We start from the raw sequence: 25,177 nt of genomic DNA on the forward strand, positions 1-25,177 counted from the left end.
GCCTGTTACCCTGCGCGTCCACGACACCATGAGCATGGGTATATGCTCCGAGCTGTCGCCTGCTTACCCTGCCTCGTCGTCCTTCTCTCCCCCTTCTTCTGCCAGGCAACCGCTACCTTGATCCTTGGATGTCCACCATTTCTCGTTACGCCACGACTCCCCGTCACATGCTCAGACCACGATTCACGCGCCCATCTGAGCACTCCGGCCGCTTCCACTCGGTACACCCATGTACATTCGCTGCACCAGCCCTGCCCTGAGCCAAAAGAATTATCTGACAGCTGTCTGCACATGCTTCCTCCCAACCTCACCATGTCGATCGAAGGCCTCAGACAGCGGCAGATGCCCGTTGAGCCACCTGTCATCGCAAAGCTAAAAGCACAGCGTACCAAAACACCAGCCCGTTCACCGGGCCCTGAACCAGCCCAGCATCCAGCGGGCGACATCAAGCATGGCGCCTTTGCACAGGCCCTGCGCATGTTTTTGTTCGCAGCCTACTTCGCTGGGAGCATCATGGCGTCAGTATACACACATGGCGCATAGGCCCCCACAGGATGCTGACTCTATGTTCCAGCATCGCCATCACGCAGTATTTCGGCTGCCCGTTGTATCTATACAGCAAGAACCTCTTTTACGCATGGATGGCCATGTCCAAGCAGCATTTTGGCATCGTCATCACCACCATGACCTACTGTTGGGCTCCCGTTACCATGCGAGTCAGCGGAGATAAGAGCATGAGGGGACAGCTGAAAAAAACAAAGGATGGGAGATTGGAGTCCGACTTTCCTGAACGACTAGTCCTTATTTCCAACCACCAAGTCCGTCTACCCGTCCCGTCCCGCTTCTCCACCAACAACCACTGACTATCTCCAGATTTACACCGACTGGGTCTACCTCTGGTGGGTGGCCTACACGGCCTCGATGCATGGCCATCTCTACATTATCCTCAAAGAGTCGTTGAAGTATATACCCGTCATAGGCTGGGGTATGAGGCTATATGGCTTCATCTTCCTCTCGCGCAAGTGGTCGACGGACAAGGAACGTTTTCAGCATCGGCTGAAAAAGCTGACTACCAGCCATAGCGGCCCGCTGTCTGGTTCTCAGGAACTTGACCCCATGTGGCTACTCATCTTTCCCGAAGGCACAAACCTCAGCGTAAACGGTCGAGCATCAAGTAGGAAATGGGCAGAAAAGAACAAGATTGATGACTTGAGGCATGCAATGTTACCAAGAAGCACTGGGTTGTTATTTTGCTTGAAGGAGCTCAAGGGTTCTGTCGAATATCTATATGATTGCACCGTAGCCTATGAAGGCGTCCCGTAAGCTCGTCCGCATTCTATTACTAATCTCTATGACAACTAATCTTTACCAGCGTCGGCCAATACGGCCAAGATATCTTCACCCTCCGCGGTACCTACTTCCAAGGTCGCTCTCCAAAATCAGTAAACATGCACTGGCGACGCTACGCCACCGCTGACATCCCAGTCCACGATGAAAAGGAATTCTCCGACTGGCTGCTCCTGCGTTGGCGCGAAAAGGATGACCTCTTACAGTACTTCGTCGAAAACAATCGTTTCCCTGCGGACGACGGTGAAACACCTAATGTCGACGGTGGAGAGCCATTGAAGGGCGCAGGCTGGATCGAGACGGATGTTCGACCGGTCAAGTGGTACGAGTGGTTGCAGATTTTTGTTCCGACAGCCGCTCTTGGGCTCATCGTCAACGTATTTGTCAAGATTTTCAACATTGTTATGAAGGTGGCTGGTGTGAAGTCTAAGGCGTAGACTGCCAAGGAAAAGAAAGAAGGAAAAACCTTGAAGTCGGGCTAAAGAAGTAATCGGGTTGTTGTAAAGCCTGGAGTTGCTCAGGCTTGGTCGTCGGCTGTTGTTGCTACGTTCGCTGGGGTGTGGTACATTTGTAGGTAGATCGCTTTGATACCCCTCGTCCATTTTTCGGATGTTACTCTCTACTCTGATTCGTTACGCTTGTAGTGTAAAAATTAATACAAGGAATGCAATTGGAAATAGGGTACAAACTAGATAACAACTAAGTAAATTCTTCACGGAGTGTCTCTTAAGAACTCATCCCCACAATCATTTAGCTTTTGGACACCGTAAAGGACACTCGTTCAAGATACATCAGCTTCATAGCTAGACGCCGCCTTGACCTTGTCGCTACTACTAGTGGTCCAATTGCGATGTTGTTACGAATGGCCCGAGATCCTGAGTTGATGAACCGAACTCCATTTGGCTTTGCATGGTGGAGGATTGAATGAAGAATATGGATGATCTGACGTTGTGAAGAAGCGTTGACTTGGACGTGTCTATCTTGCTTTGGATATCAGCTAGATGCTTGCCACATTTTGGTAGCAAACCTTGATATGAAAGTCACGTATTGTCAGTAGTTTGAGCGCACTTTCCTAGCCCCCGAACATCGCTTTTGGGTATGGATAGTATTCTAAACAATGTTGATCTTGCAATCGAGAGAATGCTCTGCACGACATCACTCGCAAGAAGCGAAAATCGCTAGTCCAAATGCAGCCTAGCAGTTACCGAAATTCACCCCCACCCGTGACTCCACATAGAGAGGCTCAACCCTCAAGATTCGCCATCGCAGTCCTGCAAACCCCAGACAACACAAATCTGCCCATAATGGCGACGATGACGGTAACAGAGACACAAAATAAGAGGAGGCTGCCGAAGAATGTAAAGTTGCCACCTGAGAATGAGCGCTACATGCGGGCATGCGCAGATATTGCGTCGGCGCTCATCCAAGACTACGAATCCCAGGCGGATGGAACAAAACCAAAGAAAGATTTGAACTTGAATTCCTTGCGCGGCCAGATTGCAAAGAAGCATTATTTGAAGAGTCAGCCGCCGCTTACAGCGATTATTGCGGCCGTGCCAGAGCACTACAAGAAATATATATTGCCAAAACTCATTGCAAAGCCAATCCGTATGTTTGGATGAAATGACACAAGTTTAAGAGAAAAGAAACGGGCTGACCAAGTAAAAAGGTACATCATCGGGTATTGCAGTAGTGGCAGTCATGTGCAAGCCACATCGCTGCCCACACATTTCCTACACTGGCAACATTTGTGTATACTGCCCAGGAGGCCCAGATTCAGACTTTGAATACTCGACTCAATCATACACGGGTTATGAGCCAACATCTATGCGCGCCATCCGAGCGCGATATGATCCGTACGAGCAAGCTCGTGGTCGTGTCGATCAAATCAAATCACTAGGCCACAGTGTAGACAAAGTCGAGTACATCATCATGGGAGGTACATTCATGTCTCTCCCAGAGTCTTACCGAGATGAGTTCATATCACAGTTGCACAATGCCCTATCTGGGTACCAAACCAAGGACGTGGATGAAGCCGTTGCAGCCGGTGAAATGAGCAACATCAAGTGCGTCGGTATCACAATCGAAACACGACCAGACTACTGTCTGGACCAACATCTCTCATCCATGCTACGGTACGGATGCACGCGTCTAGAAATCGGCGTGCAATCCCTCTACGAAGACGTAGCCCGCGACACAAACAGAGGCCACACCGTCGCCGCCGTCGCAAAAACCTTTTGCCTCGCCAAAGACGCAGGCTTCAAAGTCGTATCGCACATGATGCCCGACCTCCCCAACGTCGGCATGGAACGCGACCTCAACCAGTTCGTCGAGTACTTTTCCAACCCGGACTTCCGCACTGACGGCCTCAAAATCTACCCTACCCTCGTCATCCGCGGCACAGGACTCTACGAGCTATGGCGAACAGGCCGCTACAAAAACTACACCCCCAACGCCCTCATCGACATCGTCGCACGCATCCTTGCTCTTGTGCCGCCGTGGACCCGCATCTACCGTGTGCAGCGTGACATCCCCATGCCGCTCGTCACTTCCGGAGTTGAAAACGGTAATCTACGCGAACTAGCACTCGCCCGCATGAAGGACTTCGGTACTTCTTGTCGCGATGTGCGGACAAGGGAAGTCGGCATCAACGAGGTCAAGCATAAGATTCGTCCGGACCAGGTCGAACTCGTGCGGAGAGACTACACGGCCAACGGAGGGTGGGAAACGTTTCTCGCGTATGAAGATCCCAAGCAGGATATCTTGATTGCGCTGCTGCGTCTGCGACAGTGCTCAAAAGAACACACTTTTCGTCCGGAGCTGACGGGCCAGCCGTCGTCGCTGGTGCGCGAGTTGCATGTCTATGGGTCGGCGGTGCCGATACACGCGAGAGATCCAAAGAGGTTCCAGCATCAGGGCTACGGTACGCTTTTGATGGAGGAGGCAGAGCGGATAGCGAGGGAGGAGCATGGAAGCACGAAGATTAGCGTCATCTCGGGTGTAGGTGTCCGCAGTTACTATGCGAAGCTTGGGTACTGGCTAGATGGGCCGTACATGAGCAAGACGCTCGAGCCATCGTGGGAGAGGGAGTGGTAAGCCACGTGATTAGGGTATGGACTGATGATAGATGAGATGTGCATTGCTGGCGCTGGATACTGTATTGTTCAGTTTTGGTACCAACGGGATGCGATGCAAAGGGTCAAGACATGCGCGTGAAAATAGCATGTATTGTACTAAATCAAACGTCTTGTTGCAGACCGCAGAAATCGCCTGTATCCCTCAAACGCCGTTTGCCATGTTACAAGATACAAATACCTCCATCTCTCTTCAACAGGTGCGTCGCTGTCTTATCGACCTGACCTTCCTGCATCGCGTCTATCGATCCTCTGATCTTTCTCAAGGCCGCATTATCCTACGATCGTGTCCTCCGTGATATCCGAAATCATGACAGGCTTATCGCGCCACGACGGCTTTCGCGCATGTGAAGGAGGGCCTGCAGTCCGCAGAAAACGAAGAAGCCCTATACCCAGTTAGCGAATCGCGCTGCTCTACGTGATAATAAGAACATACAATGTATATGAAGACGGCCCCAAAGAGTGCGCCTGCAACCGCGCCACCGTCCTTGGGGTCTTCCTCTCCGCCCATTACCGTGTTGCTACTTCCCTATAAGGCGCATGTTAGCTATTTCCTCGGTTCCTCTTGATGCTGAGAGATGCGCGACAGCATCTTTGATACTGTGATGGCGCATTTGCAGGGTAGACATACTCTAAACAGTGCTCCCAGCGTGGACAGAATGACAATCGCGAACAGGGACACGACAATGCTGCCAACCCATTAGCTTCCTCATATTCCTTTCAAACAGCCCTAAATCGCACATACCATGTCCAAGCATTCATGGCGGAAACAACAGGCTTGACCATGTTGGGCAGTTTGGAGCTTCGGTATCACTTGGAGGCGGATAGCTTCTTAACGGCGCTTGCGGGGCACCACGACTCTAGCTGCTATTGGGTATCCGAAGAAAGGCAATAACGTTGATACGGCGATTTCGAGAGTGAGATGGACGGTTCGAGGACTTGTCGGTATTGCGATGGCGATGTTGTGGTTGGATGGATGAATGACCCGAAGCTTCAAGTCGTCATGCCTCGCCATCTGCAGCTATTGGGTGGTCTGTGCGTGCCGCGTGCAAAGCCGCCGTATGAGAATGCGCATCAACACCTCTTTTCCTGTGATTGGTTTCAACCATGGATTTCCTAAGCTGTTCAATGTGTCAAAATGACGGTGTTTTTCTCTTGAGTTGAAAAACAAATCATTGTAAAACATCGATTTGGGATTTGACCTCGTGGTTCAAGAATCGACAGTTGGGGGGATACGAAGCGGGCCGTAGTAAGCTCCGCATGGAGATGTGAAGAACTGGGTATTCTGGTGGTATTTGCGGTCGCCTAACTTTCCCACGCGGTTGTGCTTTTCCTAGTTTTGTACCATAGTATACTAGGGTTATAGTGGTTCCTGGCTGTCTTTGTGTTTAGGCGCCATGGGTGAACTTCATGCGATGATGTGGTTCGGGTTCGGGTCATCGGACTTGGAATATCTAGTATCATCCTTTGGTATTTCTAGAACACAAGAATTTACTAGAGAACTGGAACTAGAACACTGGGACTACGCACCATCTTCCGTGTCTTCGTTTTGGTGGCAACAGCTCGCCGTTTCAAATGTTTCGAACCACAGAACAGTGACATCGAAAGACGGCTGCACACGATACATGGTGCTCTCGGGGCCCTGGCGGCTGTATAGGCGCACATCCAGAGCCTCTTTCCCCACGTTTTTCTTGTTCCTGGTAAAATGAGCATTTAATATCCGACCCCGGCTCTACGCTTTAACTCACCTAGTGCTAAACGGAGTTCAGCATAAACATGACCGAATTGTTGTTCTATGCCCTATCAGCGGGCAAGTCAAACCGCGCACTGGCTGGACTGCGCACCGCGCACCACGCATTAAGCCGGCCTGCACATTCCAGAATTTGATACGGGCCGCTTCATGTGCGGTAAGACCGGTTTGTTTGTTATTAGGCTACAGTGAAATGGGTAATGCTTTCGCGCCTTATCTCAAAGAAAAGAAGCACTCGTGCCATCAAGCAAAGTCTGGACATACTAAGTAGCGGTGAACCAGACTGACCATGTTAGTGTACCGAGAAATTTAAATGAAAGCGCCAGTAGTAAATGCCCAGCAGCTAGTCATACTAAGGAAGGGAAAGTAGGGAGCTTGTGTTGATTTTCCCTTGAATTATTCCGTCGAGAAAAGCTTATGTCGCTGGTTGCGGAGAAACTGCTTGCATATTATATTCATTTCCTAGTATGAAACAACATTCAGAACTGAGAGCATAGGCACAGCCACTTCTTTCTGGGCTAATTTCCGAGACTAAAGTGAAAATCTTCCAGAAAATAAGTAAAACCCTTAGCTGGCCTCAAAGAGATTAACACCCCTGTCTTCATGTACATCTCCTTTGCTTTGATCGACCGCACCACTGGGCACATAGTGACGCCCGACCTAGCCGATTCGTTTTAGCCTTTTGAAGCCGTACTCTGAAAACAGAGGTCCAGTGCGAGGACCAGCCCTGTAAACCCTAGGGAAACACGGCCACATGTAAACCAATTCATCCACAAATCCATGGTCGGGCCGAAAACGACTCATCGTCACCGCTAACCAACCTACGGTATTACTAACAGAAGAGATTCTACTCTTTATGGTTAGTGAATCTTTTGTTCAAATGCCATAAGAAGCGCTTCATCCAAGGCCCATTCACTTCTTTACTCCTCGTCCAGCACGTCAAACTCCACCAGACAATCACATCAACCTCATTTCCCAACCACCAAACACCGTCACCATGAAGATTGCCACCCTCGTACTCCTCTGGGCCACTTCTGCCGCCGCCGGCTGGGTGAGTGTTCTTCTTCCAAGATATGCAATTTCTAGAGGCTAATTCTTCCGAATTATAGGAATGCAGGAATGAGGGCGAGAAGTTCAGGAGCGACAAGGCCGCGGTTACTAAGCAGCATACTTCAGAAACAAGCTGGACCTACTGCCCTGAGGATGCTGGCTGCTGCACGGATGGAAATGTGTGGTACACCTGCAAAAACGTAAGTCTTGTCCATCCTGTGTCTTTGGATGAGTGATTTGCTAATCTCACTGTAGACATGCCCAGGTGGACGGAACTGCGCTAACGGTTGCTAAGCATTGGTGGAGACATGAAGTGTGGGAAGGACTGTTTCCAGCCTCCTCCTAGCTATTCATATCGCAACATATAGATTATCTACATTCTTCCGTAAATAATTAACTCATGGTTTTCAATCCAAAGCAAGGATCAAACGTGTTCCCATGTTAGTTGTGAGCTGTGACACCAGGCAGCGCATTCAACATTGCATAGTGGCGGATGTTCTCTTGAGATTTCAAGATCAGCTTACAATTTTTAGTAGCAAAAGACTCATTGCCTTGTATTATAGATTGAGATCGCCAGTAAACGTCACATTTTTCTTGGAATAGAATTGAGAGGTATAATAGAGTAGTTAATGTTGATTTCTGGCATAGTCATGATTGCAAAGAGTTGAGATTGTTAGTTTTGCTTCTACAGTATCCATTCAATACCAAGACTTACTTTGCCACTATTTATCACATGCGGCATCAGTTGTCAAATCTCGCCATCCATCTCAATAATCCTTTCAATCGCTGTTTTCTGCCACCACTGTTCTTCTATAGCCAGACGATCACGCTTACCCAACGTTGTGATAACCAATGTCATTAATCATCTTTTTTCCAACCAATCGTCTTCCACCAGCTCCTTCGCTGTTGGGCGGTCTCTCCGGTCAAGCTTCATCATCTTGGATATGAAGACATTGTCTCTTTTGGTTACTTCCTTCTCAGCAGCCCGTATAGATGTAGTTGTCTTCTCATGTGGAATCGACTGTACGAGGTAAAGAATGGATAGAGCTGCTTCTATCTGTGCAATCTTAGCAATTTTAGCCGGGTAAGGAGCAAAGAATTTGAATTGATTATCGATAACCCCAAGTGAGTACCATTCGTCATCCTGTATCATTCCCTTGGGTCTGAAAAAGTTGAAGTGCCCACCGTAAATGAGGCTGATGAGCTACGGAGACATCAGCTTTGATTTGTACCCATCATAGTGGTAGGATTGCGACCTACCATAATACCGAACGAGCATATGTCAGCGGCAATATTTCATGGTATTCATAAGATAATCTGTAGGCTCGTCCACATTGGCGTTCCCACCATGGTGCCAAATGTAGTCCACTCTGAATCAGTGGGGTAACATCCACCCAAGTCGCCCAGTTGGACTTCAGAAAACCGTATGTCGCCTCTACGTAGATTGACAACCACGTTTTCTGGCTTAACGTCTAAGTTTCTCGTCAGTTATATACGTGCCATGGCCTATAGAAGTTACCTTCGTACTTGCGTGCACGAACCCATCATCATGTAAAGTCTTGATTGCCTCAAGGACGCATCGCGACATGTATTTCAATTCTCGCCGATTTAGTTTCTTCGCAACAGACGCTTCTAGAAGGTCTTCTTGCGAGTGTTTCAGAACTATAGTTGTAGGGATAGATGGCTCGTTGATTTCATCAATCAGGATCGGAGGTACGAAGTGCGTTGCGGGAATCTTTTGAGTACATCTCGTTCGTTTTCAACCCGCAGATGATCCCAGACGCTCTTAATGACCACTAGTTCCTGCGCACAGTTACTAGAAATTGTGAGAATGGATGATACAGACGTGACGTGGTATGCTTACCGTGCATACCACACAGTATCTTGAATTTCTTTCATAATCGTGTATTTGCTCGCACGCCATTTCAGAAATTGATCAATCCCGAATATTGATGACATTGGATAACGGTCAAATTTTACTTTTGAGTACAGTCGGCCTTGCTCAGAACTAAACAAGGGTTGTTGTTCGTACAAGAGGCCAAGAAACTGAGGATGGACAGGTTTGACGAGGAAGGTTTTGGACAATGGCACAAATTCCGAAATTTTGGGTAGCCGTGGTGGCTGCGTACTTTGTTTTCAAGCAAATGCATAGTCGCAAGACTATATTGGTATCGGAAGCGACACATGACCTAAAATGCGTATCCCACGTGATCACGCGTGTAGGTACCATAATTCTGATATATTGGCATATGACCGCGACACTTTTCTTCTGCACACCAGATAGAAAACGATCAACCATATGGCTGTCATGTAATGCATCCTAATAGTTCAAATCTTCTCAACGTGCTATCTTCGACGGCGGGCTTATCATTGAATCATGTAGCAGGGAGGGTTTAATCACAATGTTTCCTTAGTAATTGAGTCGCAATCACGCGATTTTCCAGAGCTTAAGTCATAATATAGGTGATGCGGTCCATACTGTATCATGAATAGACAGTGGTTTGGTCGAAGTACACCACTGACGGTGCAGGGGAGATTGAGCCATAGCACTAGTCCATATACGGGTGATATAGGCAGCAGTCACGTGTTTTCGTGGTTTCTCATGACGGAGACGCGTCGCTGAACCCCACCTAGTTGTGGCGACTTTACCGGCTGAAGGGGGTAATCAGAACATTTCGCCTCTTCTGTTGCACAAAAAGATCGGCATACTCGCGCTTCCTTGCCGTGTTGCCACCTTGTCCCTGAATTTGCCACTCAGATCCCGTGAACGCGCGATCGTTCCTTTGTATCGGCGCGGGAGTGCCAGGGGTATATCGCCATTGACCCTTCGTCACACTCATTCTCACATCTCCATTCCCTTATCGAGGTACACCGTCGCTCATTCACCTTTTTCGGATTTCCCGCCTACTATACCTTCCAATCTTTTCTCACAGTCGCAGTTGCCTATCTTTCTGTAATCACTGTCACCATGGCACTGCGGCGATCCACCCGCAAATCAACTAACAGCGTCGCCAACGATGTTGCCCCCGCAAGCTCGCCTGTTCCTGCAGCTAGTATGTGCAAGCTGCTCTGGGCAAACGCTTTATTGATTGCCTTGCATCAATTGTGGTGCTGACATGTTTGTAGAAATAAAAGATTCCCCAGCAATGGATAGTCGCCACCAGCAGAAACGCACTCGCGCTTCTCACACCTTTGTTGCGAATTCGTCCGACCAAGAGAGCGATACGATTGAAGCCATTGTACCCAAGGGATCCACGCAAACTCGCCTGGTTCTCAAGGCAGTTTCGATCCCCGCTTCCAAAACTCAGAAGACGCCTGTCACTCGCGGTCGGCTCTCCAGTGTTAACGCCCGACAGACAGAACAGGAAAGCTCGACTGGCTCACTTTCGCTAGATAACTCAGACTATGAAACGCCAGGAACGAGCATATCGACTACACCAGCTGCTTCAGTTAACCGCGGAAAGATCCTCGCTCGCCGTGGCCGCAACGAGGTCACCACGCCGTCGCAAAGTAGCGCATCGATTTCGAAGAGATCCCGCAACACGGTATTAGAATCAGGCTCTGAAAGTGTGCCAGTCGATATGGATGCAGAGATCGCTCTACAAATGCAACTCGAGGACGAAATGGATATGCCGCGAAGCAAGCGTCAGAAGACGGAAGACGGCGAAGACGAAGATATGGAAGAAGACGAAGACGAAGACGAAGTTTCAGAGTTGGATGAGCTGGACTCGCCACCTCCCTACATCGGCAAAGGAAAAGGCAAGGCTCGAGATGTTCCAGTCAAGCGTGGTCGTTCTGCCCGCTCAAGTGCGCGGAAGAAGCGTAAATTCACAGAGGATGACTTCATCGATGACGAAGAATCTGATGGTGGAGATTTTCAGCCTGATGAGCATGAAGAGCACGATGACCTTGAGTCCCTGATCGCTCTTGAAGAGGCGATGCTTCCAAGCGACAGCGATGAGGAGCTACTAAAGAAAACCGCTGCACGCTTGAGAAAGCTTGCTGCAGCGAGGCCAGCCAGGATGGCTCGAGGCACTAAAAAGCAGTTGACTCACGATGAAAGGGTTGAAGCACATGGACGGCGGGCTAGGTTTGCGCACATTGCGGATAAATGGGAGCGGAAGCGCGCCATGAACCGTGAGCGAGCAGAACAGCAGCACCCCAAACTACGCACCATGTGGGATGACTTGAAGAAGGTTCCTGTTCTTGAGGTCCAAAAGGCAGAGCAGCCACAGTCAATCAACAGGCGACTGAAGCCATTTCAACTCGAGGGACTCAGTTGGATGATCCGCCAGGAACAGACTCACTACAAGGGCGGCCTACTTGGAGACGAAATGGGCATGGGCAAGACTATCCAGGCTGTCTCCCTGATAATGTCTGATTACCCTGCAAAGCATCCGACGCTTGTGTGCGTTCCACCCGTTGCTCTTATGCAGTGGACGAATGAGATACGCGAGTACACAGACAACAAGCTCAAAGTTCTCGTGTATCACGGCACAAACGCCAAGTGCAAAAAGATGACAGTCAAGGAGCTGAAGTCTTACGATGTCATTATGGTCTCCTACAATTCTTTGGAATCGCTGCATCGCAAAGAGACAAAAGGATGGTCCCGCGGGGAAGACATCATCAAGGAAGCGTCGCCACTCCACGCCATCTACTATCACCGCCTCATCCTGGACGAAGCGCACAGCATCAAGTCACGCAACACGGGTGTAGCCAAGGCTTGCTTTGCGTTGAGGAGTGACTACAAGTGGTGCTTGTCCGGTACACCAGTTCAGAACCGTATTGGAGAGTTCTTTTCACTCCTTCGCTTCTTGGAGGTTCGTCCCTTTGCAGACTACTTTTGTCGTTCGTGTGATTGCGAGAAGCTCCACTGGGCTACGAACGACGACCACATGTGTGTCGCCTGCAACCACGGGGCGTCCGAGCATATTTCCGTGTTCAACCAGGAGTTGCTTAATCCTATCACTGGTGATGATCCCGAGCTTCGAGAAGAGGCCTTGACCAAGCTTCACCTTATCACTGCTCGTATCATGTTGCGACGCATGAAGCGCGACCACACCAACTCCATGGAGCTTCCTATGAAGGACATCATCATCCACAACGAGTTTTTCAGTGAAGTGGAGCGTGACTTCTCGACCTCAATCATGTCAAACTCTTCGCGCAAGTTCGATACATATGTTGCCCAGGGTGTTATGCTTAACAATTACGCCAACATCTTCGGTCTGATTATGCAGATGCGTCAAGTCGCCAACCATCCTGATTTGCTGCTTAAGAAGAAGGCAGGTGAAGGCGCTAGTAATGTATATGTCTGTAACATCTGCGATGAACCGGCTGAGGATGCTGTTCGCTCTCACTGCCGCCATGAGTTCTGTCGTGCTTGTATCAAGGACTTCATGGATACTTGCGAGGCCTCAGGAACTGAGGCTGACTGTCCTCGCTGTCACATCGCCTTATCCATCGACTTTGAGCAGCCCGAGCTCGAACAAGACGAGGATTCTATCAAAAAGACGTCGATTATCAACCGCATCAAGATGGAGAACTGGACTTCTTCCACCAAGATTGAGATGTTAGTGTACGATCTGTACAAGCTCCGAAGCAAGAAGCAGACGCTCAAGTCGATTGTGTTCAGTCAGTTTACTTCCATGTTGCAACTGATTGAGTGGCGTCTTCGTCGTGCCGGTTTCAATACGGTCATGTTGGATGGTAGCATGACTCCTGCTCAACGACAGAAGAGTATTGACCATTTCATGACGAACCCGGATGTCGAGGTCTTCCTGGTATCTCTGAAGGCTGGCGGCGTTGCCCTCAACTTGACCGAGGCTTCTAGGGTGTTCATTGTTGACCCGTAAGTTTTATTATCCCCTGCCACTGTTCAGTCCGCTAACATGTCTTGAGATGGTGGAACCCTGCTGCCGAGTGGCAGTCTGCAGATCGTTGTCATCGTATTGGTCAGCGTCGTCCCTGTGTCATCACACGTCTTTGCATTGAGGACAGTGTTGAGTCGCGTATGGTTGCGTTGCAGGAAAAGAAGGCGGCCATGATTGCTGGAACGGTCAACAATGACAAGGTCGCCATGGACCGCCTTAGTCCTGAGGATCTGCAGTTCTTGTTCCGTGGTACCTAGGTCAGCTGGAGCGCTATGGTGTGCTATGCAGTGTATGGATATGGAGTTAAAAAGTGGTGCGTCGATCTTTGACGGCGCCATCATGTGTGGGCGTGTTTCACTCGGGATTCCAGGCGTTTTAAATTCTCGTAGTACAGAGCAATTCAAATAGGTCCATACCCATCATAATTCTCGCGCCATGTCCCCATCAGTGCAACGAGCCATGATTCTCCAGTAGCGAGTTTGTGATGTAGTGGTAGCCGAACGCAATGCAGATCACCTGTGTTTACTTTAGATTAGCGACTATGAGAATTGCACACTAAGACTGTAGTGTACATTCGCACATGTACAACAGAACCCTGTGTCGCATCTCCGTAGATCAAACATATGGTAAGAGTCTCTCATTCATCCAGCAACAAGAGAACACGGCTACCAGAAAGTCCTCCAGTTGCGCAAAGTCCCGCAGCAACAACGCTGCCATCGCTTACAATCACCATAGAACAACTACAACACACCCGTCACATCGCTTCACAGCAACAAGCAGGAAAACAAATCCATCGCAAAACCCCATCTCACCTATTTCCCCCAACACCAAACAAATCCGCGGGGGACCGAGGAGATGCTGTCGCAGTCGCGCGTTTATGGTACGTAATGTTACGTAACCCCGACCTCGCGCGTGAGCCCACCAACTGCGCAATTACCACCATTTTGTTCGCTGGCGCGACCGGTGCACCACGCGCAATAAGGCGCGGGTACGACGTCAAACCGTGTGAGTGGGATTTTGTACATATGTAGGTTAATTAAATCCGGGTACCGGGACATATGTAGTATGCAAGTGGGTTGTTCGGATGGGTTGGTTTGACAACGCCCGAGGGAAGAGAGCGAGAGGGGTTTCTCGTGTTTGAATAAGTAGCTCTCTTTCTGTCTTACATTTCTTGTCTGACGGTTTCGTTGTTTGGGTTTGGAAAGAGACTTGGATTTAGTCGCGGTTGCCATATATAGTTGGGTGTTTTTGCTCAATCTCTCTTCTTGGTTTTCGGTGTTCCGACTGTTACGACTACGAGGATGGTGGCAACGAAGATACTTTCACGCGCTAGGGAGTGGGATTTCGATATTGATCGGTATCTTAATCGTGTTGTTGCTCCGTCACCGTTACATAGGCTTCCGGCGCCGATATCGAGGTTTCTGGGTTATAGGGAGGAGACGCGGCAGGATGTTGGGAATGTGCTTGGGGCGTTTTGGTCGTTGGTCGGCGCGTTCTGTGGTTTGGCAGTTGTGGCTGGTGTGTTTAACAATACTGGGAGTATACAGTGGCATCATCCGCCTGCGTTGATTGCTTCTTTTGTGAGTACTCTGATACCGACGTGAGGGTAGTGGCAGCCACTGATGTACGGTATACAGGGCGCCTCTGCTGTTCTGGAATACAACTCCATCCGCTCACCTCTTGGTCAACCACGCAACGCCATACTTGGTCATGCATTCTCAGCATTTATCGGTGTTAGCGTATCGAAGCTTTTCCAGTATCATTCGGATTACGACTCCATCAAATGGATTGCTGGCGCTACGGCTTGCGGTTGCGCATCGGCCGTGATGCTTTTGACCAACACTGTACACCCACCTGGCGGTGCATCCGCTGTGCTGGCAGCCACTGATCCCATCATCACAACCATGGGCTATTACTTTGTCAGCCTGGTCCTGTGGGGTACTACCTTGATGGTGATTGTTGGACTGATCATAAACAACATTCAGCGACAATTCCCGGTCTACTGGTGGACGCCATTGGATGTGCGAAAAGCGAAAGTCGAAGATGAGGAAGTAGTTCCAGATGCAAAAGGCGGGATAGAACGAAAGAAAACCATTGAAGAGCAACATTATGATCAAGATGGCGACCGTATAGAGATCAACGGCGCCGAAGTCATATTGCCAGATGACATGAGCTTGAACGCGGAGGAGACTGCAGTACTAGAAAGGCTGCGAGAGCGGCTGAGAAAGAGAGCCGATTTAGAAAGAGGAGGACAAATATCCGAAAAGGAAGACACAGATAGCGGAATGTGTAGTACTCGTGTGCCGAGCTGCAGCGAGACCAGGAGCAGTTGTTCTGGTATATAGTGTTTGGGCTTATCATGGCGTGGAGCACAGTATAGATAAGAACAAACGGGATTTCCGCGTTTCCGTGGAGCGTCCCCCCACAAAGCTGAACAATCCTAAATTTGGAGTCTTTGTGATGTTTCGTTTTTCCGTGATTTAGTTCAAATTCTTATCAGGTATGTGTTCTTCTACTTTTTCTGTGCCTGACATCATACTGCTGGCCGACACAATTTTTTCATCATGCCAGCCACTTTTCTGAACAGATTGAAGAGGGGCAGACCAATCCTGTATCACAATTCACAAGCACGCAGAAGAGTTCTTGAACTCTCAAGGCAGCTCCGTGCTACGAGTCTCACGAACACGCCTATCATGATGTCTCTTGATGTGCATGGGTGAGTCTGACCTGGCACATGCAGCGATGCCAGCGCCTTAGTTGCCCTATGATGCGTAGTGGGGGAGCGTTCATTGGCCGTGCGCAGCCTTCGCCACAAGTAAGAAAATTGATTCGCAAGGCTTTGTTGTTTGAGCCACCGCTGTCGATTGTCATCTTTTGATCTCTTCACATCCCTCACTTGCACTCACTCCCTTTCTTCTACACCGCATTTTCCGTCTCTTCCAGTCCCTTCATTTCCAGCAGAGACGCATTGTGCCTTGACCGGAAACCCAAACGATCAATCAGGCTTGGGCATTATCGATAAGAGGCTTAGCGGGGCACAAGATTGGCCCTGATCCCAACCCTACGAAATTTCCTTCTCTTCACCTCCACCATCTCCGAGTCCCTTCCCTTGACGCCATATTAAGACATCATGGTCTCTGCGTCCAAAGCTGCCCGTCAGGCAAAGCGCGCCGCCGAGGGCGACGCCAAGCCCAAGAAGTCGGCCACTTCCAAGTTGTCGTCCAAGGCCAACTCCAAGAATGCCTCCAAGGCCAACTCTGAGAATGGCGACAACCCCGAGGACCTTGAGCTGAACGAGGAAGTCCAGAAGCTCACCCTCCAACAAGATAAGCATGGTCTGTCTGACCGTGTAACCACTGGTGTGCTTGCCTCGCTCGAGCAGTCGCGCGATGTCAAGATTATCTCTGCGTCGCTCGTGTTCCACGGCAAGGTACTTTTCAACGACTCCACCATCGAGATCAACTACGGTCGCCGATACGGTCTGTTGGGTGAGAACGGTTGCGGAAAGACGACGCTGCTCAAGGCCATCGACAAGCGCGAGTTCCCCTTCCCAGAGCACATCGACATTTACCTGCTGAACCAGGGTGCCCCCAAGACTGAGTTGGGTGCCTTGGACTGGGTCGTCCGTGAGGCCGAGACTGAGCTGGCTCGTCTCGAGAAGATGGCTGAGGACATTCTTGAGAAGGACGGCCCTGAGAGCCCTCTCCTCGAGGATATCTACGAGGTGCGTTGCAGTCGGATAGTCATGTTTTGACCCCCACTAACTAGTCAACAGCGTCAAGAAGACATGGACCCATCCACCTTCCACACTCGCGCTTCCCTCATTCTTACTGGTCTTGGTTTCAACAAGGTCACCATCAACAAGAAGACAAAGGACATGTCCGGTGGTTGGCGTATGCGTGTTGCGCTTGCCAAGGCTCTTTTCGTCAAGCCTGCTCTGCTCTTGCTCGACGACCCCACTGCCCATTTGGATCTCGAGGCCTGTGTGTGGCTTGAGGAATACATGAAGAAGTGGGAGCGCACCCTGGTTCTCGTTTCCCACTCCATGGATTTCTTGAACGGTGTCTGCACAAATATGATTGATATGCGTCAAAAGAAACTCCTCTACTACGGAGGTAACTACGACGCTTACCACAAGACCCGTTCCGAGCAGGAGGTCAACCAGACCAAGGCCTACGAGAAGCAGCAAGACGAAATCAAGCACATCAAGAAGTTCATTGCTTCAGCTGGTACCTACGCCAACTTGGTCAGGCAAGCCAAGTCTCGCCAGAAGATCCTGGACAAGATGGAGGCCGACGGTCTCATCGAACCCGTTGCTGTTGACAAGGTCTTCACTTTCCGCTTCGCCGACGTTGAGAAGCTACCGCCGCCCGTGCTTTCGCTTGACAATGTCACCTTCTCCTACTCTGGAGATCCAAAAGACAACCTGTACGAGAACCTCGACTTCGGTGTCGACATGGACTCGCGAACAGCCCTTGTCGGACCCAACGGTGTTGGAAAGTCAACGCTGCTCAACATATTCACCGGAAAGCTCAGCCCTACATCTGGTGTTGTATCGCGCCATACTCACTTGAAGCTCGGTGTTTACAGCCAGCACTCTGCTGAACAGCTCGACCTTACCAAGTCTGCCCTTGACTTTGTCCGCGACAAGTTCCACCACATCAGCCAGGATGTCCAGTACTGGCGTCAACAGCTCGGCCGCTACGGTATGACTGGTGAGGCACAGACGTCCAAGATGGCTACTCTGTCCGATGGTCAAAAGTCTCGTATCGTCTTCGCTCTGCTCGCTATCGAGGGCCCCAACATGTTGCTTCTTGACGAACCTACCAACGGTCTGGATATCCCCACTATTGACAGTTTGGCTGACGCCATCAACGCCTTCAGCGGTGGTGTCGTTGTTGTTTCTCACGACTTCAGGTATGCTCATTCTCCCAGAGAAATATTTGCACTCTGTGCTAACCTCCAAACAGATTGCTCGACAAGATTGCCAAGGATATCATGGTTTGCGAACACAAGACTGTCCGTCGGTGGGATGGTACCATTGGCGAGTACAAGGATCACCTCCGCAAGAAGATGGCTTCAACTGGTGCTCTCTAAATGGATAATTCGGAATGGGTTTAGAAAATGCATACGTCCTTTGAGCAGCGGGGCGCGGGTACATAGCTAAAAGTAATGGCCTTAGAGCAGGTTTGAGATACCTCTGCAGTAGGCCGGCAGCTCATCGCTACCTGCGTCAGTGTCTCTGCACGAACAGAGACATCTGGATTATGCGTTATGATGCATTGGGTTTTAGAGGAGTTTTAGAGTTGCCTTGCAATGAAATTATATCGCATAGAGGTCTCGGTAAACTTTGTGACATTTGCAGCTCGTATTAAAGAGGTAGTAGTAGGTTGCTAACATGACGTGAGTGTAACTCGGAATACAACGGACATAACATGAGAGCATGGACAAGTGGCAGTGGGTCTGCACGTGCCGGTCTGTGAGCTATGGGCTGTGACGAGCATCCCCGCAAGATAACCTCCGCGGTGGAGCTTGAACACGGACATCCTCATGTTAACCACTCGCTGTTAACCTTAGTTCAGCCATTTCCCACCGAACTCGAAGAGCCCTAGGCCCTCCAGGGTATCTCACCACGTTCATTGTTTACTCATACCAGCCAATAGCCCGCCATGGCAGAGCTCACGAGCACGAAACTCAATGCCGAGTCGCATCTCCTGCTCGTATGTCCAGTCTGCTTACACCCAAGACAGCACTCACTAATTGACAATCCCAGGACCAACCTCTCCTCCGCATGCCATACGAGCTTTCCCGGCGCAACTTCAAAAATGCTCAGCGCGTCATTGAGCACTCCTCGACCGCCCTGCCCACCGCCCTCGGCGCAACCGCAAAAGCCGCAAACAAAAACGCCTCACCAGAAGCTACCCTCTCCTCGCTCGACTCGCTCATTACCAAAATGCAAGGTCTAAAACGCAAACTCGAGGGCCTCCACGAAGAAGAAAACCGTCTCCATCGCGCCGCCAAAGCGCGCCTGCAACACCTACAGGACCTATATCAAGTCCAGAGTCTCGTCGACGTTAAATACGACGAGTGGTCGCGCACACGACTTAGCAGGCTACTCGTAGACTATCTACTCCGCGAGGGATATGCAGAAAGCGCTGCATGCCTGGCGCAAAGCAAGGGGATCGAAGATCTAGTCGATGTAGAAGCATTCATAGCGTGTCATAAGATTGAACGGAGTCTCCGCGAGGGGATGAGTACGGCGCTAGCGCTTGAGTGGTGCAAGGAACATGGCAAGGAGCTCAAGAAGGGGGGAAGCATGTTGGAGTTTGAGTTGAGGCTGCAGCAGTATATTGAGCTTGTGAGACAGGGGCATGAGGCGGGGTTGAGTGGGATGGATGGATTGGAGGGGGAGGAGGGGGGCATGCACGGGGTTAGCATTGGAGGTCCCAGTGGTGGAGGTGGAGGAGAAGCAAAGTTGGTGGAGGCCAGGGCGCATGCGAAGAAGTATCTTAGTGCGAGTGGGGATTTCACATTGATGAGGCAGGCGGCGGGTATGTTGGCGTACAGGCCATGGGATGAGGTGGAGCCGTATGCTGTAAGTTTCTCTTATTCCCCCACAAGAGAGAAAGAATCAACGCAACTAACGTTTTATTAACTCTAGTCTCTCTACTCTCCCTCCCGCTGGTCCTACCTCGCAGACCTCTTCGTCTCAACCCATCACACCTTGTACTCGCTCCCACCCCGCCCCCTCCTCCACATCGCCCTCAGCGCGGGTCTTTCCGCCCTAAAGACACCAGCCTGCCACTCCGAATACATTCCCTCGGCCACAAACGCCGCGTCCTCGGCCACAACCGTCTGCCCGATTTGTAGTGCTGAGCTCAAAGAACTAGCGCGTAACGTGCCGTATGCGTTACATACCAAGAGTATCGTTGAAGATGCACCAGTTGTACTGCCCAATGGTCGTATTTACGGCTCTGAGAGACTGCGTATTTTCAATGAGAAGGTGGGGACGGAGCCGGGGTGGGTTAGGGATCCTGTGGCTGGCTTGACGGGGGAGAAGTGGAAGGAGAGTGAGGTGCGGAAGGTGTATATTATGTGATTCTTGCTTTTTTTTCGTGTCTTTTCTTTCCATGGAGCAGGAGGTTGGGTCTTTTTGCTACGAGGGTTTATATGCGCATAGCGGGGCGTTTTCTTTTTTTTTTCGGTTTATCGTGGCAGGATGCCCCGGCGTGGGTTTTAGTCCTGCTTGTATTGGTGGTACGGTCTTTTTCCAAGTCTTGAAAGACGGGTATATCTTTTTTTGAATGAGATTCATAGCCTCAATCCTCCTCCTCTTCTTCTTCTTTTTCTTCTTCCTCATCATCGTCATCATCCTTCTCCTCATCCCCCTGCAAAGCCGCCTTCATCGCCTCCTTCTGACTCGGCAACCTTCCACCCCTCGCCACCTTCGCCAACCTGTCCATTTCCTTCTCCTCATCGCTATCAGCCACAAGCGGAATCTTCTCAAACACATACATTCTCGCCTCGCGATCCTCGCCTTTCCACCCGCCACCCCCCTCGAGCGCCCCCAGCGTGCGAACGTGATGGTAACCTGGATACTGCTCCCAGTCGAACTTCCAGCTCTCGACGACGCGCAGACCAACGTGCCGGGCTAAGTCGCGGATATTCCATAGAGTGTAGGGTTCGCCTTCGAAAAGCGTAACTATTATCCTACCGCCCATGCGAAGAAAAGGTCTCACATTCTGCTGCTGTTTCTTCTTGTCATGCTCTTGGGAATCTTGTTTCGCCTGGTGGTCCCTCTTCCTCTTCCTACTCTTGTCCTCCTGTTCCCTCTTCTGTGTCTGCAAAATGTGTAATCTCCGCTTCGCATCTTTGGTGTCGATGCACGACTTGAAAAATTCAACCAGCAATGCTTGGTTTGCGCGGACCTGGCGGTTCACATCTGTAGAGAGACCGCCCGTGTGTGGGAACATGAAGGCGATGGCGTCCCAGCCTTGCTCGTCGTCGTCGTCGTCGCGCTTGCAGCGGAGGTGCTTGTAGCTTGATAGTTTTGTGGCGTCGATGGAGTGGAAGAGTGGGACGGGGGGTGTGAGGGAGGAGAGCTCGGCGGAGATGGGACCAAAGGTTGGGTATTTGCTTTCGACGTCTTCGCGCGAGTCGTAGCTTGTGGCTGTGACGTTTGCGCAGCCGTGCTCGATGGCGAGGGAGCGGGTGAAGCTGAAGTCGCCCTCGCCGACGAGGAGGATGTGGTCGTATTCGCCAAAGGGGATGGCGTGTTTTCGTTGCGACGGTTGGACATGAGCGGGCTTTGTCGCTGGGGGTGCGTCTTTTGCGGCGGTCGAGTTCATCTTTTGCTTCTTCTTTGCAGGTGGTTTTGTCGCTGCTTGTTTTGTTTCTGCGGCTTTTGCTGCTGCCTTGCGGTGGTGTGCTGCTATTTTTCTCTCACCCTCGCGCTTCAATTCACGGCGCGCGCGCTTCGTTTTTGTCTTGGACATGTCGGCTGTATTCGAAGTTGTCTTCTGTACTTCTGCAATTGGACGCAGCTCGGAGGTTTGCGGGGAACTTTTGGAAAATTATGAGCTTGGACCATCACCTACCAAGGCTTCGAATGTGCATGTGAAAAGAGGGACGGAAGCATTTTGTGGAATCAATATTTTAATCCATAAAGCTCTGAGAATATGATGCAAACATCTGCACCACCAGATTACACATCTAGATGCCAGATGACTTCAATTGCTTCAAGCTACAATGTACAATAGACCTCCATGCAGCTACCACAAATCGTAAGCCTGCATACCTCGAGAGTTTAATGAAACATTACAAATTTCCCCCTATATCAAGTCGCGCTTGACGAACTGGTCGTACAGAGTAGATCCAAGTTTGGCAGGGGAGCGCTCGACAGTGACACCGGCGGCCTCGAGCGCGGTGATCTTGGAGTTGGCATCACCCTTACCACCGCTGACAATGGCACCAGCGTGACCCATTCTCCTGCCTGGAGGGGCGGAGATACCAGCAATGAAGCTAACGACAGGCTTGTTGGCGGTGTTGTACTCCTTCAAGAAGTCGGCAGCGTCTTCCTCGGCCGAACCACCAATCTCACCAATCATGATGATACCGTCAGTCTCTTCATCCTTGAGGAAGACGTTCAGGCAGTCAATGAAGTTGGTACCGGAGAAGGGGTCACCACCAATACCAACAACGAGGGACTGACCAAGGCCGGCTTGGGTAGTCTGGTTGACGGCTTCGTAGGTAAGAGTTCCGGAGCGAGAGACGATACCAACGCGACCGCGCTTGTGGATGAATCCAGGCATAATACCAATCTTGCATTGGCCCTGGTAAAGTCAGAAGGCTATCCAGGTACGCATATGGGCGGGGGACATACAGGAGCAATGATACCGGGGCAGTTGGGGCCAACCATACGAGACTTGCTCTGGGACTTGAGCATATCTGTGATGCGCACCATGTCTACTTCGGTTAGTCACTCAAATCTTCCCGAGAGACTGAGCCATGCGTACCGTGTTGGGGAATCCCCTCAGTGATACTGTCCATTGTAAGTTTCCATGTACCTAAGTTGCCATTTGTATACCTACGTCACAATCAGAGGGACTTCGGCGGCGATAGCCTCTTCGATACTCGCGGCAGCGACCGGTGGGCTGCAGTGTGGTTAGGTTTCAAAGGCGACACGAGTTGTAGCCGGGTGAAGCGTACGGAACGAAGATGGCAGTAGCGGTAGCTTGAGTCTCCTTCATAGCATCTGCCACATTCTTGAAGACGGGCAGTCCAAGGTGCTGGGTGCCGGCCTTCTTGGGGTTTGTTCCTCCAACAACCTTTGTGCCTAACAAAGTGTCAGACCTGTCCCCCGCAATATCAAAATGGCCTTTTGGCTAGTCGCATACCGTATTCAATTGCCTGCTGTGCGTGGAAGCTACCCGCTTGTTAGTGTTACCCTCTACTTCAGCTTCTTCTGTTCCCACTCACGTTCCCTGCTTTCCAGTGAAACCCTGGAAGAGAACCTTTGTGTCGCTGTTGATGCGAAGGTTCTTAATCGTCTCGGCGTACTGCGAGGAAGCGGTCGCATACTGCCTGGTTGCGGCCTTTGATAGCGCAGAGCGCAGGGGTTGTCGGATAGACTGCATCGTGACTGATGAGTGGCCACGAGAGCAAATCTGGGGTAGTGAGAGGGTATCGCGGGTTTGATTTGGTGGTGGTTGACAGTCTGGGAGAAGCTGCGACACGCCGGGGGTTCTTCGGTAGAGGAGCTTGGCCAACCCTAAAATCTCGTGCCAGGGCCCGTCCGCGCCCGACAACATCACGAAAATAACTCGTTTGTCTACGGCCGCACAGCTGCACCGGCTGGATGCACCCACTGTCCGATTGCCAATGTGCCGAGGTCTTCAGTTTCTACAATAATTGTCTGTATTTTTTTTGGCTTTATCCAAACTCAATAGTACATTCCATCAACGACATGCCAATCGTCCACGAACTGCGCTGTAACGCTTTAGGTATCACATCTCAAGTTGTTCAGAATCCGTGCGCGATGGCCAGATCAACGTTCTCTTGCAATCAGCTTTTCAAATTGGCTAGGAAGAAAGAATCGTGATAGACTAGTCAGTTTTCGAATGCCCAGTATGCAGGAGACTGGAACGGAAGCCTGTCCTATCACAGTAGCCAAGAGGATTGCGCAGTGAATATGGTGTGGCAGCCAGCATGGCTGTATTTTACATTTACTACATGTCTTGTACACGGGCGGGAACAGAAGTGCATCTAGTCGTTAAGTTTTCCGTAGAATGGAATACCAATGGCTTGAAGAAGGAGACGGGCATCCTTGTTGCTGGTGGCATCGGTCTGGATGGTGATATGGCAACCGGGAATCATCTTGGGAGGATAACTAGGTCGTGTTAGTACAAAACAAATCGGCAAGGCAGGCGCAGCAGAAGACTCACGCGTCATAGTTGACCTCGATCTCGGGAAAGAGGGCAACTTGGTCCGGGGTAAGACCAAAGCTCATATTGCCGTGCCCGTCACCAGATGAGCCGGGCACGCCCTTCCATTCCTTGATCCTCGGCAGCACCACGTCGATCAGCTTGGCCAAAAAGTTGTCGGCGTCTTCGCGCTCCATGGTAGAGGTGACGGCGACATATCTGCCCTTGCGCAGTCCCCAGCCGACTACGTTATGCCTTGCCTTGTGCGACACTGCTCGCACGTTGCTAATGGCCTGCAGCACCATGCCGGCAACGTGCAAATTTCCGCTGTTCTCTTGGGCTTCTGGGACCATGGAGTGTACGACAACCTTTGTGATTTTGGGCACATTGCGGAAAGTGCGGGGTTCTTGGAGCAGGCGGAGGACTTCACCCTTGCCTCGTGGGGGCCGCAGTGGGCGGTTCTTGAAGTAGGGCGAGTCGCCAGTCCATTCGCGCAGCCGTTGCTCGGTCTTGGGGGCCCGGTAGCCTGGGGGATAGTGCTGGTATGTGAGGGTGAGCAGGTCTGAGGCGATTTTGCTCTGGTACGTTTGTTCGAGGCGTGACAGACTAAAGGGCCCCGGCTGGAAGAGTCGCGATGCGGGATCGGACTCTGGCGGGGGCTGGTGAGGGTGGAGGGGACCGCGATAGTACTTGGGCGAGCGATATTGGTACCTGTGACGGGTGAGGAGGGATTCCGTGGTCATGCGGCGGGGACACGGTACCTGCTGGGCGGCAGCTGCCTGTTCCCCCTTCTCCGCAGCCGACTCCTCGCTACCGGGTCGAAGTCCTGGGCCAGTTCTGCTGGCGGTGGTGGCGTCTGGAGGGAGGATGCGTCCTCGATTTCTGCGAGTGCCTGGGACGAGGCATTGCGGCCAGGGGCGGGGAGGGCAGCGCGGACAGCCGGCCTGGCGGAGCTGGCCAGGGCCACGGCGGTGCGCAGCGGGAGGGCACGCATGGCCATGGCGACGTCGGGCGAAGGTGTGGTGGGTGATGGTCGTCGGTGATAGCAATGGCACGGCCCATGCCAGGTCCGCAGCGCACTTTTCCTGGCCATGCGCTATACGC

The 25,177-nt window shown here is 51.0% G+C and overlaps 9 protein-coding genes across 9 annotated transcripts; 5 read left to right on the plus strand and 4 right to left on the minus strand.

Moving 5' to 3' along the window:
* Positions 1–291: 291 nt before the first annotated feature.
* PSV08DRAFT_176676 (acyltransferase-domain-containing protein) lies at positions 292–1,784 on the plus strand (the record flags this gene model as incomplete). Its single annotated transcript, XM_014226705.2, has 4 exons — positions 292–518; positions 575–818; positions 874–1,319; positions 1,373–1,784. The coding sequence occupies 4 exons, from the start codon at positions 292–294 to the stop codon at positions 1,782–1,784; spliced, it is 1,329 nt and encodes a 442-aa protein (XP_014082180.2).
* Positions 1,785–2,612: 828 nt separating this feature from the next.
* Positions 2,613–4,602, plus strand: PSV08DRAFT_200043 (uncharacterized protein). The gene is made up of 2 exons (XM_014226704.2): positions 2,613–2,955; positions 3,017–4,602. Exons 1-2 carry the CDS (start codon positions 2,652–2,654, stop codon positions 4,441–4,443), a joined length of 1,731 nt encoding a protein of 576 aa, XP_014082179.1. The 5' UTR covers positions 2,613–2,651; the 3' UTR covers positions 4,444–4,602.
* A 53-nt stretch (positions 4,603–4,655) lies between these two features.
* Positions 4,656–5,455, minus strand: PSV08DRAFT_36869 (uncharacterized protein). Its single transcript, XM_014226703.2, has 4 exons — positions 5,227–5,455; positions 5,113–5,170; positions 4,918–5,010; positions 4,656–4,867 (listed from the first exon to the last, which is right to left on the minus strand). The coding sequence occupies exons 1-4, from the start codon at positions 5,265–5,267 to the stop codon at positions 4,790–4,792; spliced, it is 270 nt and encodes an 89-aa protein (XP_014082178.1). The 5' UTR covers positions 5,268–5,455; the 3' UTR covers positions 4,656–4,789.
* Positions 5,456–7,228: 1,773 nt separating this feature from the next.
* Positions 7,229–7,575, plus strand: PSV08DRAFT_350236 (uncharacterized protein; the record flags this gene model as incomplete). Its single annotated transcript, XM_014226701.1, has 3 exons — positions 7,229–7,282; positions 7,341–7,481; positions 7,537–7,575. The coding sequence occupies 3 exons, from the start codon at positions 7,229–7,231 to the stop codon at positions 7,573–7,575; spliced, it is 234 nt and encodes a 77-aa protein (XP_014082176.1).
* Positions 7,576–8,143: 568 nt separating this feature from the next.
* PSV08DRAFT_370174 (uncharacterized protein) lies at positions 8,144–9,240 on the minus strand (the record flags this gene model as incomplete). The annotated part of the gene is made up of 4 exons (XM_014226700.1): positions 8,144–8,485; positions 8,550–8,693; positions 8,801–9,029; positions 9,146–9,240. 4 exons carry the CDS (start codon positions 9,238–9,240, stop codon positions 8,144–8,146), a joined length of 810 nt encoding a protein of 269 aa, XP_014082175.1.
* A 799-nt stretch (positions 9,241–10,039) lies between these two features.
* PSV08DRAFT_200047 (SNF2 family N-terminal domain-containing protein) lies at positions 10,040–13,584 on the plus strand. Its single transcript, XM_014226699.2, has 3 exons — positions 10,040–10,334; positions 10,408–13,129; positions 13,180–13,584. The coding sequence occupies exons 1-3, from the start codon at positions 10,250–10,252 to the stop codon at positions 13,406–13,408; spliced, it is 3,036 nt and encodes a 1,011-aa protein (XP_014082174.1). The 5' UTR covers positions 10,040–10,249; the 3' UTR covers positions 13,409–13,584.
* An 868-nt stretch (positions 13,585–14,452) lies between these two features.
* On the plus strand, positions 14,453–20,250 carry PSV08DRAFT_370176 (abc transporter ATP-binding protein arb1; the record flags this gene model as incomplete). The annotated part of the gene is made up of 9 exons (XM_014226697.2): positions 14,453–14,731; positions 14,789–15,438; positions 15,873–15,946; positions 16,277–16,875; positions 16,927–18,068; positions 18,122–18,237; positions 18,334–18,338; positions 18,925–19,746; positions 19,813–20,250. The coding sequence occupies 9 exons, from the start codon at positions 14,453–14,455 to the stop codon at positions 20,248–20,250; spliced, it is 4,125 nt and encodes a 1,374-aa protein (XP_014082172.2).
* Positions 20,224–23,364, minus strand: PSV08DRAFT_408946 (succinyl-ligase subunit alpha). The gene is made up of 8 exons (XM_014226694.2): positions 23,130–23,364; positions 23,048–23,076; positions 22,860–22,986; positions 22,742–22,804; positions 22,667–22,692; positions 22,534–22,616; positions 22,004–22,483; positions 20,224–21,637 (listed from the first exon to the last, which is right to left on the minus strand). The coding sequence occupies exons 1-8, from the start codon at positions 23,285–23,287 to the stop codon at positions 20,471–20,473; spliced, it is 2,133 nt and encodes a 710-aa protein (XP_014082169.2). The 5' UTR covers positions 23,288–23,364; the 3' UTR covers positions 20,224–20,470.
* A 341-nt stretch (positions 23,365–23,705) lies between these two features.
* PSV08DRAFT_287971 (mitochondrial 54S ribosomal protein uL5m) lies at positions 23,706–25,102 on the minus strand. Its single transcript, XM_014226693.2, has 3 exons — positions 24,835–25,102; positions 24,095–24,784; positions 23,706–24,039 (listed from the first exon to the last, which is right to left on the minus strand). The coding sequence occupies exons 1-3, from the start codon at positions 25,071–25,073 to the stop codon at positions 23,916–23,918; spliced, it is 1,053 nt and encodes a 350-aa protein (XP_014082168.1). The 5' UTR covers positions 25,074–25,102; the 3' UTR covers positions 23,706–23,915.
* Positions 25,103–25,177: the final 75 nt, after the last annotated feature.

The sequence above is a fragment of the Bipolaris maydis genome, assembly GCF_028858645.1.
Source record: "Bipolaris maydis strain C4 unplaced genomic scaffold PSV08scaffold_5, whole genome shotgun sequence".
Classification (NCBI taxonomy): Eukaryota; Fungi; Ascomycota; class Dothideomycetes; order Pleosporales; family Pleosporaceae; genus Bipolaris; species Bipolaris maydis.

Bases quoted from the DNA above. Each gene is read 5' to 3' on its own strand.
- PSV08DRAFT_200043 (XM_014226704.2), top strand. From the start codon at position 2,652: ATGGCGACGATGACGGTAACAGAGACACAAAATAAGAGGAGGCTGCCG. The intron at 2,956-3,016 runs GTATGTTTGGAT...CCAAGTAAAAAG, and splicing joins ACTCATTGCAAAGCCAATCC to GTACATCATCGGGTATTGCA.
- PSV08DRAFT_36869 (XM_014226703.2), bottom strand. From the start codon at position 5,267: ATGGTCAAGCCTGTTGTTTCCGCCATGAATGCTTGGACATG. The intron at 5,171-5,226 runs GTATGTGCGATT...ATGGGTTGGCAG, and splicing joins GCCATGAATGCTTGGACATG to CATTGTCGTGTCCCTGTTCG. The intron at 4,868-4,917 runs GTATGTTCTTAT...AACTGGGTATAG, and splicing joins GGGCCGTCTTCATATACATT to GGCTTCTTCGTTTTCTGCGG.
- PSV08DRAFT_200047 (XM_014226699.2), top strand. From the start codon at position 10,250: ATGGCACTGCGGCGATCCACCCGCAAATCAACTAACAGCGTCGCCAAC. The intron at 10,335-10,407 runs GTATGTGCAAGC...ACATGTTTGTAG, and splicing joins CTCGCCTGTTCCTGCAGCTA to AAATAAAAGATTCCCCAGCA. The intron at 13,130-13,179 runs GTAAGTTTTATT...ACATGTCTTGAG, and splicing joins AGGGTGTTCATTGTTGACCC to ATGGTGGAACCCTGCTGCCG.
- PSV08DRAFT_408946 (XM_014226694.2), bottom strand. From the start codon at position 23,287: ATGCAGTCTATCCGACAACCCCTGCGCTCTGCGCTATCAAAGGCCGCA. The intron at 22,805-22,859 runs GTACGCTTCACC...ACCACACTGCAG, and splicing joins GCTACTGCCATCTTCGTTCC to CCCACCGGTCGCTGCCGCGA. The intron at 21,638-22,003 runs GTCAAGCGCGAC...GACATGTCCAAG, and splicing joins CTACTCTGTACGACCAGTTC to ACAAAAACGAAGCGCGCGCG.
- PSV08DRAFT_287971 (XM_014226693.2), bottom strand. From the start codon at position 25,073: ATGGCCATGCGTGCCCTCCCGCTGCGCACCGCCGTGGCCCTGGCCAGC. The intron at 24,785-24,834 runs GTACCGTGTCCC...CACCCGTCACAG, and splicing joins AGGCAGCTGCCGCCCAGCAG to GTACCAATATCGCTCGCCCA. The intron at 24,040-24,094 runs GTGAGTCTTCTG...AACACGACCTAG, and splicing joins ATCGAGGTCAACTATGACGC to TTATCCTCCCAAGATGATTC.